The sequence below is a fragment of the Scyliorhinus canicula genome, chromosome 20, assembly GCF_902713615.1.
Source record: "Scyliorhinus canicula chromosome 20, sScyCan1.1, whole genome shotgun sequence".
NCBI classification, from domain to species: Eukaryota; Metazoa; Chordata; class Chondrichthyes; order Carcharhiniformes; family Scyliorhinidae; genus Scyliorhinus; species Scyliorhinus canicula.
The window spans coordinates 86636317-86657466 of NC_052165.1; the positions used below are offsets into that span (position 1 = coordinate 86636317).

At 48.8% G+C, this 21150-nt stretch overlaps 1 protein-coding gene across 1 annotated transcript in view; it reads left to right on the forward strand.

Moving 5' to 3' along the window:
• The window catches only part of LOC119955202 (cytidine and dCMP deaminase domain-containing protein 1-like), a 127155-nt gene that overhangs the window by 95778 nt on the left and 10227 nt on the right, over positions 1-21150 (forward strand). Inside the window, exons 11-13 of the mRNA XM_038781210.1 lie at positions 1337-1386; positions 1549-1718; positions 15578-15743. Coding sequence (XP_038637138.1) covers positions 1337-1386; positions 1549-1718; positions 15578-15743 — 386 coding nt within the window. The remainder of the gene's footprint in view (positions 1-1336; positions 1387-1548; positions 1719-15577; positions 15744-21150) is intronic.

Here is a 21150-nt window from a genome sequence, read left to right on the forward strand (position 1 = left end):
ATTGAGTCAGGGGTCAGGGGAGGGGGATTGAGTCAGGAATGAGGAGGCGGAGGGAGATTAAATCAGAGATCGGGGAAGGGGGATTGATTCAGGAATGAGGAGGTGGAGGGAGATTGGATCGGGGGCAGAGGGAGATTGAGTCAGGGGTCAGGGAGGGGGATTGAGTCAGGAATGAGGAGGCGGAGGGAGATTAAATCAGAGGTCGGGGAAGGGGGATTGATTCAGGAATGAGGAGGTGGAGGGAGATTGAATCAGGGCGCAGAGGGTGATTGAGTCAGGGGTCAGTGGAGGGGGATTGAGTCAGGAATGAGGAGGCGGAGGGAGGTTAAATCAGAGATCGGGGAAGGGGGATTTATTCAGGAATGAGGAGGTGGAGGGAGATTCAATCAGGGGGCAGAGGGAGATTGAGTCAGGGATCAGGGGAGGAGGGAGATTGAGTCAGGGGTCAGAGGTGGGGGATTGAGTCAGGAATGAGGAGGCGGAGGGAGATTAAATCAGGGATCGGGGAAGGGGGATTGATTCAGGAATGAGGAGGTGGAGGGAGTTTGAATCAGGGATCAGAGGGTGATTGAGTCAGGGGTCAGGGGGCAGAGGTAGATTGAGTCAGGAATGAGGAGGCGGAGTGCGTTTGAGTCAGGATCAGTGGGAGATAGATTGAGTCAGGGATCAGGGGGATGGAGATTGATTCAGGAATGAGGAGGCGGATAGAGATTGAGTCAGGGATCAGGGGGCAGAGGGGGATTGAGTCAGGAATGAGGAGACGGAGTGCGTTTGAGTCAGGATCAGGGGGAGATAGATTGAGTCAGGGATCAGGGGGAGGGGGATTGATTCAGGAATGAGGAGGCGGATGGAGATTGAGTCAGGGATCAGGGGGCAGAGGGAGATTGAGTCAGGAATGAGGAGGCGGAGTGCGTTTGAGTCAGGATCAGGAGAGATAGATTGAGTCAGGGATCAGGGGAGGGGGATTGATTCAGGAATGAGGAGGCGGATGGAGATTGAGTCAGGGATGGGTGAGCAAAGGAAAAGGATAATGTAGGATTGAAGGATTGGTTTGATGACAAGAATCTCGATTGCAAAAATGAAACAGCCTCAATTGACAGCAAACTTCCATCCTCAGGTGAACCAGCATAAAGAGGAGGCTGGAAGGTCTGATCAGATGATTTCAGTGTACACAGGGTGATTTCATCCAGTTCTTTGTTGATCAAGCAGTAACATTCTCAAATCTGGAAGGTTATAGACCAGCCTCAGAAAGCAGAATCTCTTAAACCAGTGTGCTGGTGCTCTGAAATTATAGTCACAATTCCTGTTCAATGATTGATATATTTCTGATTTTCAGATAGTCCTGGGCCTGGAGTCGGGGCACTTATTTACCAGGATGATTGCTTTGTGAGTATTGTATCGACATTTGTACATATTCACTTAATTTCTGTTCATTTTGAATTTGAAACTTCCCCACAGACTGTACTTTAATTCCACACCACTCGATTGTTGCTAACACATTGAGACAGGTTTGGCTGCACTGATAAAACAATCCTGATCATTCCACAGGTGGGAATAGGCTACAATGGTTTTCCAAGAGGGAATCGCTGGGGACAATATCTTCAGAATTACCCAGAGCTGAAGGAAGACGGTGCTCAGTCACAGAAAAAGGCCTCTGGAGCACAGCAACAGAGCAGAAATTTCATCATCTGTGCTGAGGCCAATGCTCTTTACTTCAGGTAAATGGTGGATGAATTTAACAAGAATTCTATAGCGTGCCTTGTACAGAGAGGGACGGCAGAGTGATTTCCAACAACAACTTGATTTGTATAACACCTTTGAGCTAAATTAAGTGTTCATCTCTTGGAAAGTGAGACTGGGGTGTTAATAATGGGGAACCAGCAAATTAGCAGTCACGTTGAACAAGTATTTTAAGTCTATCTTCACCATAGAAACATTGAAAACATCCCAAGAATCGAAAAAAAGGGGGCAACAGGGAGGGAGGAACTTTTTTTCTCTTTATTCTTTCATGGGATATGGGCATCGCTGGCTGGGCCAGCATTTATTGCCTATCCCTGTGGGCAATCGGGGCTTTTCACAGTAACTTCATTCCAGTGTTAATGCAAGCCTACTTTTGACAATAAAAGAAAAGATTATTATTTATGAGTCAACCACATTGCTGTGGGTCTGGAGTCACATGTAGGCCAGACCAGGTAAGGATGGCAGATTTCCTTCCCTAAAGGTCATCAGTGAACCAGATGGGTTTTTCATGGTCATCATTAGATTTTTCATTCCAGATTTCTTTCATTGAATTCAAATTCCACCACCTGCCGTGGTGAGATTTGAACCGGGTTCAGTAGGGCCAGTCAAGGACAGTGGTGGGAAGTTGTGTGTGGAGGCTGAGGAGATAAGCGAGATACTAAATGAATACTTTTCGTCAGTATTCACTCAAGAAAAAGATAATATTGTGGAGGAGAATGCTGAGACCCAGGCTATTAGAATAGATGGCATTGAGGTGCGTAGTGAAGAAGTGTTGGCAATTCTGGACAAGGTGAAAATAGATAAGTCCCCGGGGCCGGATGGGATTTATCCTAGGATTCTCTGGGAAGCCAGGGAAGAGATTGCTGAGCCTTTGGCTTTGATTTTTAGGTCATCATTGGCTACAGGAATAGTGCCAGAGGACTGGAGGATAGCAAATGTGGTCCCTTTGTTCAAGAAGGGGAGTAGAGATAACCCCGGTAACTATAGGCCGGTGAGCCTAACGTCTGTGGTGGGTAAAGTCTTGGAGAGGATTATAAAAGATACAATTTATAATCATCTAGATAGGAATAATATGATTAGGGACAGTCAGCATGGTTTTGTGAAGGGTAGGTCATGCCTCACAAACCTTATCGAGTTCTTTGAGAAGGTGACTGAACAGGTAGACGAGGGTAGAGCAGTTGATGTGGTGTATATGGATTTCAGTAAAGCGTTTGATAAGGTACCCCACGGTCGTCTATTGCAGAAAATACGGAGGCTGGGGATTGAGGGTGATTTAGAGATGTGGATCAGAAATTGGCTAGTTGAAAGAAGACAGAGAGTGGTAGTTGATGGGAAATGTTCAGAATGGAGTTCAGTTACGAGTGGCGTACCACAAGGATCTGTTCTGGGGCCGTTGCTGTTTGTCATTTTTATAAATGACCTAGAGGAGGGCGCAGAAGGATGGGTGAGTAAATTTGCAGACGACACTAAAGTCGGTGGAGTTGTAGACAGTGCGGAAGGATGTTGCAGGTTACAGAGGGACATAGATAAGCTGCAGAGCTGGGCTGAGAGGTGGCAAATGGAGTTTAATGTGGAGAAGTGTGAGGTGATTCACTTTGGAAAGAATAACAGAAATGCGGAATATTTGGCTAATGGTAAAATTCTTGGTAGTGTGGATGAGCAGAGGGATCTCGGTGTCCATGTACATAGATCCCTGAAAGTTGCCACCCAGGTTGATAGGGTTGTGAAGAAGGCCTATGGTGTGTTGGCCTTTATTGGTAGAGGGATTGAGTTCCGGAGCCATGAGGTCATGTTGCAGTTGTACAAAACTCTAGTACGGCCGCATTTGGAGTATTGCGTACAGTTCTGGTCGCCTCATTATAGGAAGGACGTGGAAGCTTTGGAACGGGTGCAGAGGAGATTTACCAGGATGTTGCCTGGTAGGAAGGGAAAATCTTATGAGGAAAGGCTGATGGACTTGAGGTTGTTTTCGTTAGAGAGAAGAAGGTTAAGAGGTGACTTAATAGAGGCATACAAAATGATCAGAGGGTTAGATAGGGTGGACAGCGAGAGCCTTCTCCCGCGGATGGAGGTGGCTAGCACGAGGGGACATAGCCTTAAATTGAGGGGTAATAGATATAGGACAGAGGTCAGAGGTGGGTTTTTTACGCAAAGAGTGGTGAGGCCGTGGAATGCCCTACCTGCAACAGTAGTGAACTCGCCAACATTGAGGGCATTTAAAAATTTATTGGATAAGCATATGGATGATAAGGGCATAGTGTAGGTTAGATGGCCTTTAGATTTTTTCCATGTCGGTGCAACATCGAGGGCCGAAGGGCCTGTACTGCGCTGTATCGTTCTATGTTCTATTTCCTTGGCACTCTGGAATATTAGTCCAGTGACAATGTCACTGCCTCCCCAATCACAATCACTGGAGAAACAGTGTTCGCCAAACAAGTGGTTCCAGAGACTGACCAATCCCATGGACCTGACAACCTGTATTTTGGCCATTTCGGAGACATGGATAGAGCAGGGACAGGAATGGTTGTTGCAGGTTCCGGGGTTTAGATATTTTAGTAAGCTCAGGTAAGGTGGTAAAAGAGGGGGAAGTTGGCATTGTTAGTCAAGGACAGTATTACGGTGGCAGAAAGGACGTTTGATGAGGACTCGCCTACTGAGGTAGTATGGGCTGAGGTTAGAAACAGGAAAAGATAGGTCACCCTGTTGGGAGTTTTCTATAGGCCTCCGAAAAGTTCCAGAGATGTAGAGGAAAGGATTGCAAAGATGATTCTGGATAGAAGTGAAAGTAACAGTGTAGTTGTTATGGGGGACTTTAACTTTCCAAATATTGACTGGAAATACTATAGTTCAAGTACTTTAGATGGGTCAGTTTTTGTCCAGTGCGTGCAGGAGGGTTTCCTGACACAGTATGTAGATAGGCCAAGAAGAGGCGAGGCCACATTGGATTTGGTACTGGGTAATGAACCAGGTCAGTTGTTAGATTTGGAGATAGGTGAGCACTTTGGTGGTAGTGACCACAATTCAGTTACGTGGGCGGAATTCTCCGCAGGGGGCCGAATTTGTGAAGGCCGTCGTGAACTCGGCCGAGGTTCACGACGGCCTCGGAGCCCGCTCCCCGCACCTAATTCACCCCCACCCGGGGGCTAGGAGCGGGCCTCCGTCTTTCTCGGCAGCGACCTCGTCACGCCGAGAATGTGAAGTCATCCGCGCATGCGCGGGTAGCCGGTTCCAACCCGCGCATGCGCGGATGACTTCATCGCGCAGACGGCACGAACCTGTGCATGCGCGGTGGCCGTCTTTCTCCTCAGCCACCCAGCAAGACGTGGCAGCTTGATTTTGCCGGCGGCGGAGGGGAAAGAGTACGTCCGTTTTGGACGCTGGCCCGATGATCGGTGGGCACCGATCGCAGGCCTGACCCCTCCTGAGCACAGTCGTGGTGCTCCCGTCCCAATCGGGCCCCTAGATGCCCCAAACGGGCCTCTGGCGTCTGTTTCACGAATGCCGTGACCAGGTGTGTTTGTCGCCGTCGTGAAACGGGCATGAAGGGCCGGCCGCTCAGTCCATTGGGCTCGGAGCGGCGAGCGGCGATTTTTCTGAGCCGTGGGGCCCTCCCCACGGTGGGGGGGGGGGGGGGGGGGGGGGGGGGGGGGGGGGGGGGGAGAGAGAAGCGCGGGGGACGCCAGGGGGGCGTAAAAAGTGTCGAGGGGCCCTCCCGCGATTCTCCCAGGCCGCGTGGGGAGCAGAGAATCGCGCCCGTTTACTTTAGCGATGGAAAGGGATAGGTATATACCTATCGCAGGGCAAGAGTTATAGATGGGGGAAAGGCAATTATGATGCGATTAGGCAAGACTTAGGATGCATAGGAAGCGGAAGGAAACTGCAGGGGATGGCACAATTGAAACGTGGAGCTTGTGCAAGGAAAAGCTACAGCTCCTTGATAAGTAAGTACCTGTCAGGCAGGGAGGACGTAGTCGAACGGGGGAGCCGTGGTTTACTAAAGTATTTGAATAACTTGTCAAGAGTAAGAAGGAGGCTTTTGCAAAGATGAGACGTGAAGATTCAGTTAGGGAACTTGAGAGTTACAAGTTAGCCAGGAAGCACCTAAAGAGAGAGCTAAGAAGAGCCAGGAGGGGACATGAGAGGTCCTTGGCAGGTAGGCTCAAGAAAAAACCCAAAGCGTTCCATAGGTATGTCAGGAATAAAATAATGACTAGGGTAAGAGTAGGGCCAGTCAAGGACAGTAGTGGGAAGTTGTGCATGGAGTCTGAGGAGATAGGGGAGGCGCTAAATGAATATTTTTAGTCAGTATTAACACAGGAAAAAGACAATTTTGTCGAGGAGAATACTGAGATACAGGCTACTAGACTAGATGGGATAGAGGTTCATAAGGAGGAGGTGTCAGCCATTCTGGAAAGTGTGAAAATAGATAGGTCCCCTGGGCCGGATGGAATTTATCCTAGGATTCTCTGGGAAGCTAGGGAGGAGATTGCAGAGCCTTTGGCTTTGATCTTTATGTCGTCATTGTCTACAGGAATAGTGCCGGAAGACTGGAAGATAGCAAATGTTGTCCCCTTGTTCAAGAAGGGGAGTAGAGACAACCCCGGGTAACTATAGACCAGTGAGCCTTACTTCTGTTGTGGGCAAAGTCTTGGAAAGGATTATAAGAGATAGGATTTATAATCATCTAGAAAGGAATAATTTGATTAGGGATAGTCAACAAGGTTTTGTGAAAGACAGTTAATGCCTCACAAACCTTATTGAGTTCTTTGAGAAGGTGACCAAACAGGTGGACGAGGGTAAAGCAGTTGATGTGGTGTATATGGATTTCAGTAAAGCGTTTGATAAGGTTTCCCACGGTAGGCTATTGCAGAAAATACGGAGGCATGGGATTGAGGGTGATTTAGCTGTTTGGATCAGAAATTGGCTAGCTGTAAGAAGACAGAGGGTGGTGGTTGATGGGAAATGTTCAGCCTGGAGTTCAATTACTAGTGGTGAACCACAAGGATCTGTTTTTGGACCACTGCTGTTTGTAATTTTTATAAATGACCTGGAGGAGGGCGTAGAAGGGTGGGTGAGTGAATTTGCGGATGACACTAAAGTCGGTGGAGTTGTGGACAGTGCGGATGGATGTTGCAGGTTACAGAGGGACATAGATAAGCTGCAGAGCTGGGCTGAGAAGTGGCAAATGGAGTTTAATGCAGAAAAGTGTGAGGTGATTCATTTTGGAAGGAGTAACAGGAATGCAGTACTGGGCTAATGTTAAGGTTTTTGGTAATGTGGATGAGCAGAGAGATCTCGGTGTCCATGTACATAGATCCCTGAAAGTTACCACCAGGTTGATAGGGTTGTTAAGAAGGCGTACGGTGTGTTAGCTTTTATTGGTAGAGGGATTGAGTTTCGTACCCATGAGGTTATGTTGCAGCTGCACAAAACTCTGGTACGGTCGCATTTGGAATATTGCGTGCAGTTCTGGTCACCGCATTATAGGAAGGATATGGAAGCATTGGAAAGGGTGCAGAGGTGATTTACCAGGATGTTGCCTGGTATGGAGGGAAGATCTTATGAGGAAAGGCTGAGGGATTTTAGGCTGTTTTCGTTAGAGAGAAGAAGGTTAAGAGGTGACTTAATAGAGGCATACAAGCTGATCAGAGGATTAGATAGTGTGGACAGTGAGAGCCTTTTACCTCGGATGGTGATGGCTAGCACGAGGGGACATAGCTTTAAATTGAGGGGAGATAGATATAGGACAGATGTCAGAGGTAGGTTCTTTACTCAGAGAGTAGTAAGGGTGTGGAATGCCCTGCCTGCAACAGTAGTGGACTCGCCAACATTAAGGACATTTAAATGGTCATTGGATAAACATATGGGCTGGGTTTCTCCCCTACCCAGTGGGGCGGGGGGTCCCAGCGGGATGGAGTGGCGTGTACCACTCCGGCGTCGGGCCTCCCAAAGGTGCGAAGGTCTCTGCACGTTTAGGGGCCAAGCCCTAACCTTGAGGGGCTAGGCCCGCGCCGGAGTGGTTGGGCCCCGCCGACTGGCGGGAAAGGCCTTTGGCGCCACGCCAGCCGGGGCCGAAGGGACTTCGCTGGTCGGCGGAAGTCCGCGCATGTGCCGGAGCGTCAGCAGCTGCTGACATGAACCCCTCGCATGTGCAGGGGAGGGGGTCACTTCCACGTGTGCCATCGTGAAGGCTATGGTGAACGCGGAAGGAAAAGAGTGCCCCCACTGCACAGGCCTGCCCGCCAATCGGTGGGCCCCGATCGCGGGCCAGGCCACCATGGGGCAACCCCCCTGGGCTAGATTGCCCCGTGCGCCCCCCAGGACTCCGGAGCACGCTCGCGCCACCTGTTCCCGCCGGTGGTCTGGTTTGATTCCCGCCGGCGGGAACGGCACGACAGTAGCGGGACTTTGGCCCATCACGGGCCGGAGAATCTCCGGGAGGGTGGCCCACCGACAGGCGTGGTGCGATTCCCTACCCCGCCGAATCTCTGGTGCCGGAGACTTCGGGAGACACCGGACCCTGGCGATTCTCCGACCCCTCGCCACAGGTCGGCACAACATCGAGGGCTGAAGGGCCTGTATTGCACTGTAATGTTCTATGTTCTATGTATTCTCATCTCTTAATGCAAGAGGCTGCAGAGAGAGTGGGTTTATTGGTTAAAATCTTCCAAAATTCCTCAGATTCTGGAAAGGTGGCAGCAGATTGGAAAAGCCCAATTATAACATCACCAATCGAGAGAGGAGGGAGACAGAAATCCGAAAGCTATCAGGCAGTTAGTTTAATATCTGTCAGTGAGAAACTGCTCAAATCCATTATTAACAGGAGGTCATCGCAGAAGATTTAGAAAATCATAATACACTAAACCTGTATGGTTTCTGGAAAAGGAATTATGTTTGTCAGTCAATTTGCCACTGAAGGTGTCCTCAGACCTGGTACACTGTCCCCATAAAACACTCCCAGGACAGGTACAGCACGGGGTTAGATACAGAGTAAAGCTCCCTTTACACTGTCCCCATCAAACACTCCCAGGACAGGTACATCACGGGGTTAGATACAGAGTAAAGCTCCCTCTACACTGTCCCCATCAAAGACTCCCAGGACAGGTACAGTACGGGGTTAGATACAGAATAAAGCTCCCTCCACGCTGTCCCCATCAAACACTCCCAGGACAGGTACATCACGGGGTTAGATACAGAGTAAAGCTCCCTCTACACTGTCCCCATCAAACACTCCCAGGACAGATACAGCTCGGGGTTAGATACAGAGTAAAGCACCCTCTATGCTGCCCCCATCAAACATCCCCAGGACAGGTACAGCACGGCGCTATATACCTAGTAAAGCTCCCTCTACACTGTCCCCATCAAACACTCCCAGGCCAGGGACATCACGGGAATAGATACAGAATAAATTTCCCTGTCCATTGTCCCAGTAAACACTCCCAGGACAGGTACAGCTCGGGGTTAGAGACAGAGTAAAGCTCCCTTTACACTGTCCCCATCAAACACTCCCAGGACAGGTATAGCACGGGGTTAGATACAGAGTAAAGCTCCCTCTACACTGTCCCCATCAAAGACTCCCAGGACAGGTACAGTACGGGGTTAGATACAGAATAAAGCTCCCTCCACGCTGTCCCCATCAAACACTCCCAGGACAGGTACATCACGGGGTTAGATACAGAGTAAAGCTCCTTCTACGCTGTCCCCATCAAACACTCCCAGGACAGATACAGCTCGGGGTTAGATACAGAGTAAAGCACCCTCTATGCTGCCCCCATCAAACACCCCCAGGACAGGTACAGCACGGCGCTAGATACCTAGTAAAGCTCCCTCTACACTGTCCCCATCAAACACTCCCAGGCCAGGGACATCACGGGAATAGATACAGAATAAATTTCCCTGTCCATTGTCCCAGTAAACACTCCCAGGGCAGGTACAGCACGGAGTTAGATACAGAGTAAAGCTCCCTCCACACTGTTATCAAACGCTCAGGGCAGGTCTAATTGTATTTGACTATGAACTCTGTGCCGAGGCAAGGGAATACCCAATGATCGGAAGGATGCTTAGGAAATACAGAGGACCAGAGGGACCTTGGGGTTAGTGTCCAGACGTCCCTGTATGCAGCAGGACAGGTAGATGAGGTGGCTAAGAAAGCATTTGGGATACTTGCCTTTATGAAATGAAATGAGCGGAGCCATATGATATAAGTGCAGGGAAGTTATGATGGAGGTGTACAAAACACTAGTTAGACCACAGCTGGAGCACTATGTGCAGTTCTGGCCACCACACTATAGGAAGGAAGTGATTGCACTGGAGAGGGTGCAGATGAGATTCACCAGGATATGACCTGGGCTAGAGGGTTTCAGCTATGAAGAGAGGCTTGTTAGGCTGGGGTTGTTTTCCTTGGAGCAGAGAAGGCTGATGGGGGCACCTGATTGAGGTGTACAAAATGAGGAGGGACATAGATAGGCTGGAGAGGGTACTTTTCCCCTTAGTGGAGGAGTGAATAACGAGGGGGCATAGATTTACGGTAATGGGCAGGAGGTAGGTTTTTAAGCGATGTGAGGAAAAACCTGGTGGGAATCTAGAACTCACTCCCTGAAATAGGGGGAGAGGTGGGAGCCTTCTCAACCTTTCAGAAGTATTTAGATGAGCACTTGAAATATCATAGCATACAAAGCTACAGGCCTCGTGCTGGAAAATGGGATTAGTATAGACAGGTGCTTGGTGGCCAGCACAGGCACAATGAGCCAAAGGCCTCTTTCTGGTCTGTAAAACTCGATGATTCTATTTTTAATAAGAACACTGGGAATCCACACCGAGTAAAATTAAGTGTAGTTTTATTTACACACAATATTCACACTTCCCGATTTCCGGTGGTGGCCATGGAATGAGTGGTCGCTTATTTGGTAGACCCGCTCATGGTGGAACTTTGGGACCTTTTTCCCTGATTTATGGTAGATTTGACCGACAAAACAGGAGACTGGTGAAGTAGAGGAGAAGGATTCCCCACCAGTGTGTGGATTCGTGGACCAGAAGCCGTCTGAAAAAGAGAGCGAAAATGGGAGTGGAGTCTGCAGCGCAGGAGACTATGCCGGAGGGTCAGGGACCGAAATTGCCGGCCCAGTGGTCAATGGAGCAGCTGGTGGACTTTCTCCAGGAGAGCTTTGCTCAGCAAAGAAAAGAATACATGGATCCGATTAAGACAGGGATTGACCATATGGAGCAGAGATTGCAAGCCCAGGGCCAGGCGATCCAGAAGGCGGAAGAGGCAGTTGCTGAGCACAATGACCAGCTAACCATGATGGAGGCGGAGGTGGGACTGATGAAGGACCACCAGAAAAGGCTGCAAGAGAAAGGGGAGGATCTGGAGAATAGGCCGCACAGGAGGCCTCCTATTGTTGGCCTCCAGGAGGGCAGCGAGGGATCGAACGCAGGGACATATGTGGCACATATGTTCGAAAAGCTGGTGGGAGAAGGTGCGTTTACTCGGCCCCTGGAGGTGGACAGGGCACACAGAGCACTGATGAGGAAGCCGCTGAAGAATGAGCCGAGGGTGATGGTGGTACAAATGCACCGGTTCCTGGACAAGGAACAGATCTTGAGGTGGGCCAGGCAGACAAGGAACTGCAAATGGGAAGATAACGAGCTGCATATTTACCAGGACTTGGGTGCAGAACTGGCCAAAAGGAGGGCGAGTTTCAATAAGATGAAATCGGCCCTCTTTAAGAAGGGGGTGAAGTTCGGCATGCTGTAACCAGCATGTTTGTGGGTCACTTATGAGAGCCAGGAACTTTATTTCAGATCGCCAGATGAGGCGATGAACTTTGTTAAGGACAGGGGACTGGCAGGTAATGGAGGACATTGAACTTGGGGGTGAATAGTTGTGTTCTTGTTATGCTGCTAAATTTCTTTTCGCTTTGGGCTTTGTATGTATTGTTTTGCACTAAGTTTTGAGCAGTTGTTCAGTTTTGTTTGCGGGTTAACTTTGTTCTTAATGGGGACGGTGGTGGAATTTCCCTTCTTTGTGTTTGTTGGGGATTGTGATGTTTTGCATATGTATGTTTGAGCGGGGGGCGGGGGAGATCAGTGGGGGTAGAATGCTCGGCACCATGGGTGGGGGCTACCAGGCTAGCTGGGGGGGCTAGCTCGCAGAAGCGCAGTGGGGGGGCGAGCAGGTGATCAGTTTGTTGAGGGGGTTGGGACTGTTATTTTGTTATTGGAGGGGCGGGAGGGACGGGAGGGGGGGAATTGATCTGCTGACAGGGGAGGGACTGGCGCTTGGAGACAGATTGGCAGTTGATGACGGTGGGCGCCCGAGGGCGGGCCTGAGGAGGCGAGTGACATAGGTTGGAGGCTGGCTGAAGAAGGGTGATGGTTGATCGGCAGGGATGGATCCATGGAGGTTCTGACGACCAATAGCGAAGGAATTTTCTTTTTTCTCCCATGTACAGAAAGTGTACTTCCGGATTGATTTTTTTGTTTTGAACAGAGCTTTGCTGATGAGGGTGGTGGATCCTGAGTATTCGGCAATTCTTGTGTCGGACCATGCCCCACACTGGGTGGATTTACGGGTGAACAAGGAGGGGGGTCAGCACCCGCAATGGAGATTGATTGTAGGACTGTTAGCGGATGAGCAGGTGTACGAGCGGGTGAGGGAGGCCAGCCAGAATTATTTGGAGATAAATGACACGGGAGGTTTCGGCAGCAACGGTATGGGAGGCACCTGAAGACAGTAGTTACTGGGGAGCTAATTTTGGTATGGGCTTATAGGGAGAAGGTGGAGCGGGCAGAGATGGATAGGCTGGTTAGGGAGATACTCCAGGTGGATAGAAGGTACTTGGAAGACCCGGAGGTGGGGTTGTTGAAGGAGCGGCAGAAGCTGCAGATGGAGCTTGGTCTGATATCCACAGGGAAGGCAGTGGGGCAGTTGAGGAAGGCGAGTGGAGTGGTATATGAGTGTGGGAGAAGGCCAGTAAGATGCTAGCACACCAGCTCAGGAAATGGGAGGCGGCCAGGAAGATAGGAAGAGTGAAGGATAGAGGGGGAACACGACTTTGGACCCAGCGGGGCTGAACAGGATGGTCAGGGAATTTTATAGTCAGTTGTATGAGTCGGAGGCCCAACTGGGGCGGAGGGGATGTTCTTCCCACAACAATGTCACAGGCTTCGATCTCATTGATCCTGAAGCGGGAGATGGACCCAGAACAATGCGGGTCATACAGACCAATCTCCTTACTAAATGTTGACGCCAAATTGCTGGCCAAGATTTTGGCCTCAAGAATAGAGGATTATGTACCGGGGGTGATAATGTACTGGGGGAGGACCAGATGAGATTTGTCAAAGACAGGCAGTTAAAGGCCATTGTTAGAATATTATCACGATGCTTTCCGAGGGGAGGTAGTGGTCGCTATGGACGTGAGGAAAGCCTTCGACCGGGTGGAGTAGAAGTATTTGTGGAAGGTCCTGAGACGGTTTGGGTTTGGGCAGGGCTTTGTAGACTGGGTCCATTTGCTGTATCAGGCGCGGATGACGAGTGTGCAGATGAACTGGGTGAGTTCGGACTACTTTAGATTGAGCCGGGGACAAGGCACTCTCCACTCTCCCCACTGTTGTTTGCCTTGGTTATAGAGCCATTGGCGATGGCGCTAAGAGCGTCAAAGAACTGGAAGGGACTAGTCTGGTGGGTGGGGGGGGGGGGGGGGGGGGGGGGGATGGGAGAGCACAGGGTCTCGTTGTATGCGGACGGCCTACTCCTCTATATTTCTGACCCGTTAGGGGGATGGGAGAGATTATGCAGATTTAGGGGAATTTGGCCGGTTCTTGGGGTATAAATTGTACATGGGTAAGAGTAAGGGGGCAGCAGAGGAGGCTGGGGGAGTGTCCGTTTAAAGTGTGGGAGGGAGTTTTCGATACTTGGGAATTCAGGTGACCCGGGAATGGGAGCAGCTGCATAAATTAAATCTGGCCCGGTTAGTTGAACCAATGAAGGAGAACTTTCGGAGGTGGGACGTGCTCCTGTTGTCTCTGGTGGGGAGGGTACAGAGCGTAAAGATGACGGTTCTCCCAAAATTTTTGTTTGTTTTCCAGTGTTTCCCTATTTTTATCCCAATGGCCTTTTTAAAGTGGGTTAATGCGGTGATCTCCGTGTTTCTATGGGCGGGCACACCCCGCGGGTAAGTGCTGTTGAGCGGACTTTAGGAATTACTATTGGGCAGCAAATATAGCCATGATCAGGAAGTGGGTAGTGGGGGAGGGGTCGGTGTGGGAGGGGGTAAAGCCGGCATCATGTAAGGGCACAAGCTTAGGAGCACTAGTAATGGCACCTCTGCTGTTCTCGTCTGCCCAAGCCTGGTGGTAGAGTTTGGAGACAGTGGCGGAAGCCTATGGGAGTGAAGGGAATGTCGGTGTGGGCTACAATTTGTGGCAATCACCGGTTTGTCCTGGGGAGGTTGCATGGGGGTTTCGGAGGTGGCAGAGAGCAGGGATTGAGAGACTGGGAGATCTGTTTATCGATGGGAGCTTCCCTTGTTTGGAGGATGTGAAGGAGGAGTTCGAATTGCCGGGTGGGAATGGGTTTCGCTATCTGCAGATGAGGGACTTTGTGCTAAGGCAGGTTTCGACCTTTCTGCTTCTACCCCCACAGGGGATACAGGATAAGGTAGTCTCCTGAATAGGGGTGGGGGAGGGGAAGGTCTCGGAAATCTATAAAGAACCTATGGAATGGGAGGGAACCAAGATAGGGGAGGTAAAGCTTAATTGGGAGGATAGTTGGGAAAGGAGTTACAGGCAGGTGTGTGGTAGGATGCTCTGAGTAGAGTCAACACGTCCTCAGCCTGATACAATTCAAGGTGGTTCACCGGGCACACAAGATGATGACGCGGATGAGCAGGTTTTTTGGGGTAGAGGACAGGTTTTTGAGGTGCCTGCAAATCATGTCCACATGTTTTGGGCATGCCCGAAGCTCAGGGCATTTGGCAAGGATTTGCCGATGTCATGACCAAGGTGCTAAAAACGAGGGTGGCGCCGAGTGGTGATTTTTGGAGTGTTGGAAGACCCGGGAGTCCAGAGGCGAGAGGGGCTGACAGTTTTGCCTTTGCCCCTTCAGTAGCCAGAGACAGATTTTATTATCGTGGAGGGACTCGGAGCCCTCAAAATCAGGGATATGTGTTAGCGACATGGCTCGGTTTCTGAGGCTTGAGAAAATTAAGTTCGCCCTGAGAGGATCAGTGTTTGGGTTCGTCCGGAGTTGGCAGCCGTTTATCAACTTCTTTGGGGAAAACTAAACTGTCAGCAGATACAATAAGGAGTGGGGGGGGCAGGGAGAGTTTGTTTAGTTTAGTTCAATTTAGGTGGGATGAGCGAGAGAAGATGGAGGGACTTGGGGAGTGTGTGTGTATAAGCTATGTTGGCGGGGTATGGTTGTTTGTTGGGGTGCTACGCACTGAATTATGTTTACATTTGTATCTTTTGTTGTTATAAAACCAGAAAAGCCTTCATAAAATGTTTGATAAAAAAAAATATTCACACTGCCTGCTGCCTCCCAACTGTTCTGGTCGGTGCCTTCTTGGCCGACCTTTTATACAGCGGTAATAGAGAGTGCCTGCCCCAGGCGGGAGAGCTCGCACTCTGAAAGGACCACGGGGAAGAAAATCATCCCCACCCCGTAGGCCCTTTGCGGAATATTACACAATGTATAGCACATATTTTTATCGTCAGAGTAATGTGAATGTGAACTCCATTTCAGGTTCTAATTGTTCCCCTGTGGTGAATTCATTCTTGTTAAGATTCAACACAAACCAATGTGAATATTTTGTTTTAATTTGTGTTTGTACTGCAGGTCTGAACGCTGTCTGAAGGATGCTGTGCTGTACAGCAGCAGTTACCCTTGTAACGAATGCTTAGCTTTAATTAAAGAAACCAAACACATCACTGACGTCATTTGTGTGGCACCCAAAGATAAAGAAGATTTGGATTCTTTCCCAGAGGGCTTGTCCCTCACTGTGGTAAGCAGCAGGAGAATAAGGAACTGCCTTTACTCCAGATCTCTCAATATTTCATGAACAGGATGTTTCCTCAATGTTGCACTTGTCAGATGGACACAGACCATGACTGATAATCGGGCTCAGTCAGATAGGCCACAAGCTCTAATCTCAGTGTCCAGCCCCTGTTTAGTTAGACAATCGGATCTAGTCTAATAGATCCTTCCTTATAGAACGAAAGGAAAATCAGACAGAGAGTCTTCCCTTGTGGACAGGACTCTCCATGTCCAGGGGACAGAGCAGCGCTGGTCTGGATTTTAAAATGACTGAAACCACCCGGTCTGCTGGGACAAAACTTCAATTTTAACCTCAGAGTGAGGAGGAAATAATACCTGGAATAACGCACATCATCCTAGAGAGATCTCAGTGAACTGTATAAGAGCAGGAAACTGAATGGAGGCAGAAAAGAACAACAGGTTGAAAAAAAAGGCTGTGATCCCAGGAGGCAATGACGAAGCTATGATACTCAGGGAGGGAGCCCCAGGGGGGGGGGGGGGGGGGGGGGGGGAGTGGATGGAACATGGAACTGTCAGAGCTGATGGAACAGAGACCAGAGATATGAGTACGCAGACTCAGTGTCGCTGAGTGGAGAACTCAGTGACTGGATCCAGTAAGGCTAAGAGAAATAAAACACAGCAGAGTGTGCAAAACATGGCTGGACAAATGGTCTGAGAAAGCAGGGCAGCACAATGGGCTAAATCGCTGGCTTTGAAAGCAGACCAAGCAGGCCAGTAGCGCGGTTCGATTCCCGTAACAGCCTCCCCGAACAGGCGCCGGAATGTGGCGACGAGGGGCTTTTCACAGTAACTTAATTGAAGTCTACTCGTGACAATAAGCGATTTTCATTTCATTTCATTTCATTTCAAGGGAAGTCTAGATTAAACTGTATTGTACAGAATCATAGAATCATAGAATTTGCAGTGCAGAGGCCATTTGGCCCATCGAGTCTGCACCCGCACTTGGAAAGAGCACTGTACTTAAGCCCATGTCTCCACCCTATCCTCGCAACCCAGTAACCACCTAACCTTTTGAACACGGAGGTGCAATTTAGCATAGCCAATCCAACTAACCTGCACACCTTTGGACTGTAGGAGGAAACTGAAGAACCTGGAGGAAATACACGCAGACATAGGGAGAAAATGCAAACTCCACACAGTCACCCGAGGCCAGAATTGAACCCGGGACCCTGGAGCTGCGAGGCAGCAGTGCTAACCACTGTGCCACCCATTTATTTCAATGCAAGACGGGCAAGGCAGATAAACTCAGGGCATGGATGGGTGCATGGGACTGGAATATTATAGCTGTTACGGAAACATGGCTAAGGGAGGTACAGGGCTGGCAGCTCAATGCTCCAGGGTACAGATGCTACAGAAAGATGGAACAGGAGAAAAGAAAGGAGGGAGAGTTGCGTTTTTGATTAGAGTCACAGATGTTAACAACATGAAAACAGGCCCTTCGGCCAAACTAGTTCATGCTGCCCAGTTTTTACTACTACACTACTCACAATTGCCCGCATTTGGCCCAGTTGGCATGGGTTTTCTCCAGGTGCTCCAGTTTCCTCCCACAGTCCAAAGTCCAACGATGTGCAGGTTAAGTAGATTGGGCACGCTTAATTGCCCTTAGTGTCCAAAAAGGTTAGGTCGGGTTACTGGGTTACGAGGCTAAGTTGGAAGTGTGGGCTTAAGTGCGGTGCTCTTTCCAAGGGCTGGTGCAGACTCGATGGGCTGAATGGCCTCCTTCTGCACTGTACATTCTATGATTCTATGATTCCATGATATCCCTCTATACCCATCCTACTCATATAACTGTCTAAATGCTTTTTAAAAGACAAAATTGTACCTGCCTCTACTGCTGCCTCTGGCAGCTCATTCCGGGCACTCACCACTCTCTGTGTGAAATAATTGCTCCTGTGGACCCTTTTGTATCTCTCCCCACTTACCTTAAACCTATGCCCTCTAGTTGTAGACTCCTCCACCTTTGGGAAAAGATGTTGTCCATCTACCTCATCTATGCCCCCGTTATTTTATAGACCTCTATATGATCATCCTTAAGCCTCCTATGCTGCAGGGAAAATAGTCCCATTCTATCCAGTCTTGCTTAGAACTCAAAGCATCAAGTCCCTGCAGCATCGGAGGCACAGCAGAAATTCATCCCAAAGAGGAGGAAACATGCTAAGGGGAGGACAAGGCATCCTTGGTTGACAAGGGAAGTCAAGGACAGCATAAAAGCTAAAGAAAAAGCATACAAAATGGCGAGGATTAGTGAGAAACCAAAGGATTGGGAAGCCTTTAAAAGCGAGCAGAGGACAACTAAAAAAGCAATAAGGGGAGAGAAGATGAAATATGAGTGGAAGCGAGCTAGTAATATAAAAGAAGATAGAGTTTTATAAATGGTAAGAGAGAGGCAAAAATAGAAATTGTACCACTGGAAAATGTGACTGGAGAAGTAATAATTGGAAACAAAGAAATGGCAGATGAACTGAATAGTTACTTTGCATCAGTCTTCACGGTGGAAGATACCAGTGGGATGCCAGAGCTCCAGGATAATCAGGGGGCAGAGGTGAGTGCAGTGGCCATCACTAAGGAGAAGGTTCTGAGGAACCGAAATGGAGACGTCACCTGGACCGGATGGACTACACCCCAGGGTTCTAAAAGAGATAGCTGCAGAGATTGTGGAGGCATTGGTGGTGATCTTTCTGGAATCACTGGAGGCAGGAAGGGTCCCAGAGGACAGGAAAGTGGCTAACGTAACACCCCTGTTTAAGAAGGGAGGGAGGCAGAAGACGAGAAATTATAGGCCGGTTAGCCTGACTTCATCATTGGTAAGAATTTAGAGTCCGTTATTAAAGATGAGATCGGGGAGTACTTAGAAGTGCATGGTAAAATAGGACTGAGTCAGCATGGCACTGTCAAAGAAAGATCATGTCTGACAAATCTGTTAGAGTTCTTTGAGGAGGTAACAAGGAAGTTAGACAAACGAGAACCAGTGGACATGATTTATTTAGATTTCCAGAATGCCTTTGACAAGGTGCCACTTAGGAGATTGTTAAATATGTTAAGAGTGTTAAGGGTAAGATCCTGGCATGGATAGAGGATTGGCTGACTGGCAGACGGCAGAGTGGGAATAAAGGGGAATTTTTCAGGATGGCAGCCGATGACTAGTGGTTTGTCTCAGGGATCTGTGCTGGGACACAACTTTTGACAACATACATTAATAATCTGGAAGAAGCAACTGAAGGTACTATTGCTAAGTTTGCAGATGATACAAAGATCTGAAGAGGGACCGGTAGTATTAAGGAAGCAAGGGGGCTGCAGAAGGATTTGGACAGGCTAGGAGAGTGGGCAATGAAGTGGCAGATGAAATACAATGTGGAAAAGTGTGAGGTTATGCACTTTGGTAGGAGGAATTTAGGCATAGACTATTTTCTAAATGGGGAAATGCTTAGGAAATCAGAAGCACAAAGGGACTTAGGAGTCCTTGTTCATGATTCTCAGAGGTTAACGTGCAGGTTCAGTCGGCAGTTAGGAAGGCAATTGCAAAGTTAGCATTCATGTTCAAGAGGGCTAGATTACAAGACCAGGGATGTACTTCTAAGTAAGGCTCTGGTCAGACCCCATTTGGAGTATTGTGAGCAGTTTTGGAACATGTATCTGAGGAAAGATGTGCTGGCCTTGGAAAAGGTCCAGAGGAAGTTCACACGAATGATCTCTGGAGTGAACAGCTTGTTGTATGAGGAACAGTTGAGGACTCTGGGTTTGTACTCATTGGAGTTTAGAAGGATAAGTGGGGATCTTATTGAAACTTACAGGATACTGCGAGGCTTGGATAGATTGGACGTGATAAGGATTTTTCCACTTGTCGGAAAAACTAGAAGCAGAAGACACCATATTAGACTAAAGGGACGATCCTTTAAAATAGAGATGAGGAATTTCTTCAGTCAGAGGGTGGTGAATCTGTGGAACTCTTTGCCGCAGATGGCTGTGGATGCCAATTCACTGAGTGTTTTTAAGACAGAGATAGATAGGTTCTTGATTAATAAGGGGATCAGGGGTTATGGGGAGAAGGCAGGAGAATGGGGATGAGAAAAATAACAGCCAAGATTGAATGGCAGAGCAGACCCGCTGGGCCGAGTGGTCTAATTCTGCTTCTATGTGTTATGGTCTTATGGTCCCAACTCCTGTATTCAATGTTCTGACCAATGAAACCAAGCATGCCGAATCAAGCATCCACTATGCCACCAATCATATTACCACCCTATTTTTCTTGCAGCTATCTGTAATCTCCTTACATATTTGCTCCTCAATTTCCTGCTGATTATTTGGGAGCCTGTAGAACAGTCCTACCAAAGTGATCTCTCCATTCTTATTTTCCATATGGACTCTGGGCGAACCCTTGGATATATAGAACATAGAACATTACAGCGCAGTACAGGCCCTTCGGCCCTCGATGTTGCTCCGTCCTGTGAAACTCCTCTAAAGTCCCTCTACACTTCCCTTATCGTCCATATGCCTATCCAATGACCATTTGAATGCGTTTTGTGTTGGCGAGTCCACTACTGTTGCAGGCAGGGCATTCCACGCCCTTACTACTCTCTGAGTAAAGAACCTACCTCTGACATCTGTCCTATATCTATCTCCCCTCAATTTAAAGCTATGTCCCCTCGTGCTAGACATCACCATCCGAGGAAAAAGGCTCTCACTGTCCACCCTATCTAATCCTCTGATCATCTTGTATGCCTCAATTAAGTCACCTCTTAACCTTCTTAATGAAAACAGCCTCAAGTCCTTCAGCCTTTCCTCATATGATCTTCCATCCATACCAGGCACCATCCTTGTAAATCTCCTCTGTACCCTTTCCAATGCTTCCACATCCTTCCCATAATGCGGCGACCAGAACTGCACGCAATACTCCAAATGCGGCCGCACCAGAGTTATGTACAACTGCAACATGACCTCATGGCTACAAAACTCAATTCCTCTACCAATAAAAGCTAACACACCGTATGCCTTCTTAACCAGCCTCTCAATCTGGGTGGCAACTTTCAGGGATCTATTGACATGGACACCGAGATCTCCCTGCTCGTCTACACTACCAAGAATCTTACCATTAGTCCAGCACTCTGTCTTCCTCTTATTCCTTCCAAAATGAATCACCTCACACTTTTCTGCATTAAACTCCATTTGCCACCTGTCAGCCCAACTTTGCAGCTTATCTATGTCCCTCTGTAACTTGTAACATCCTTCTGCACTGTCCACAACTCCACCGACTTTAGTGTCATCTGCAAATTTACTCACCCATCCTTCTACGCCCTCCTCCAGGTCATTTATAAAAATGACAAACAGCAGCGGCCCCAAAACAAATCCTTGTGGTA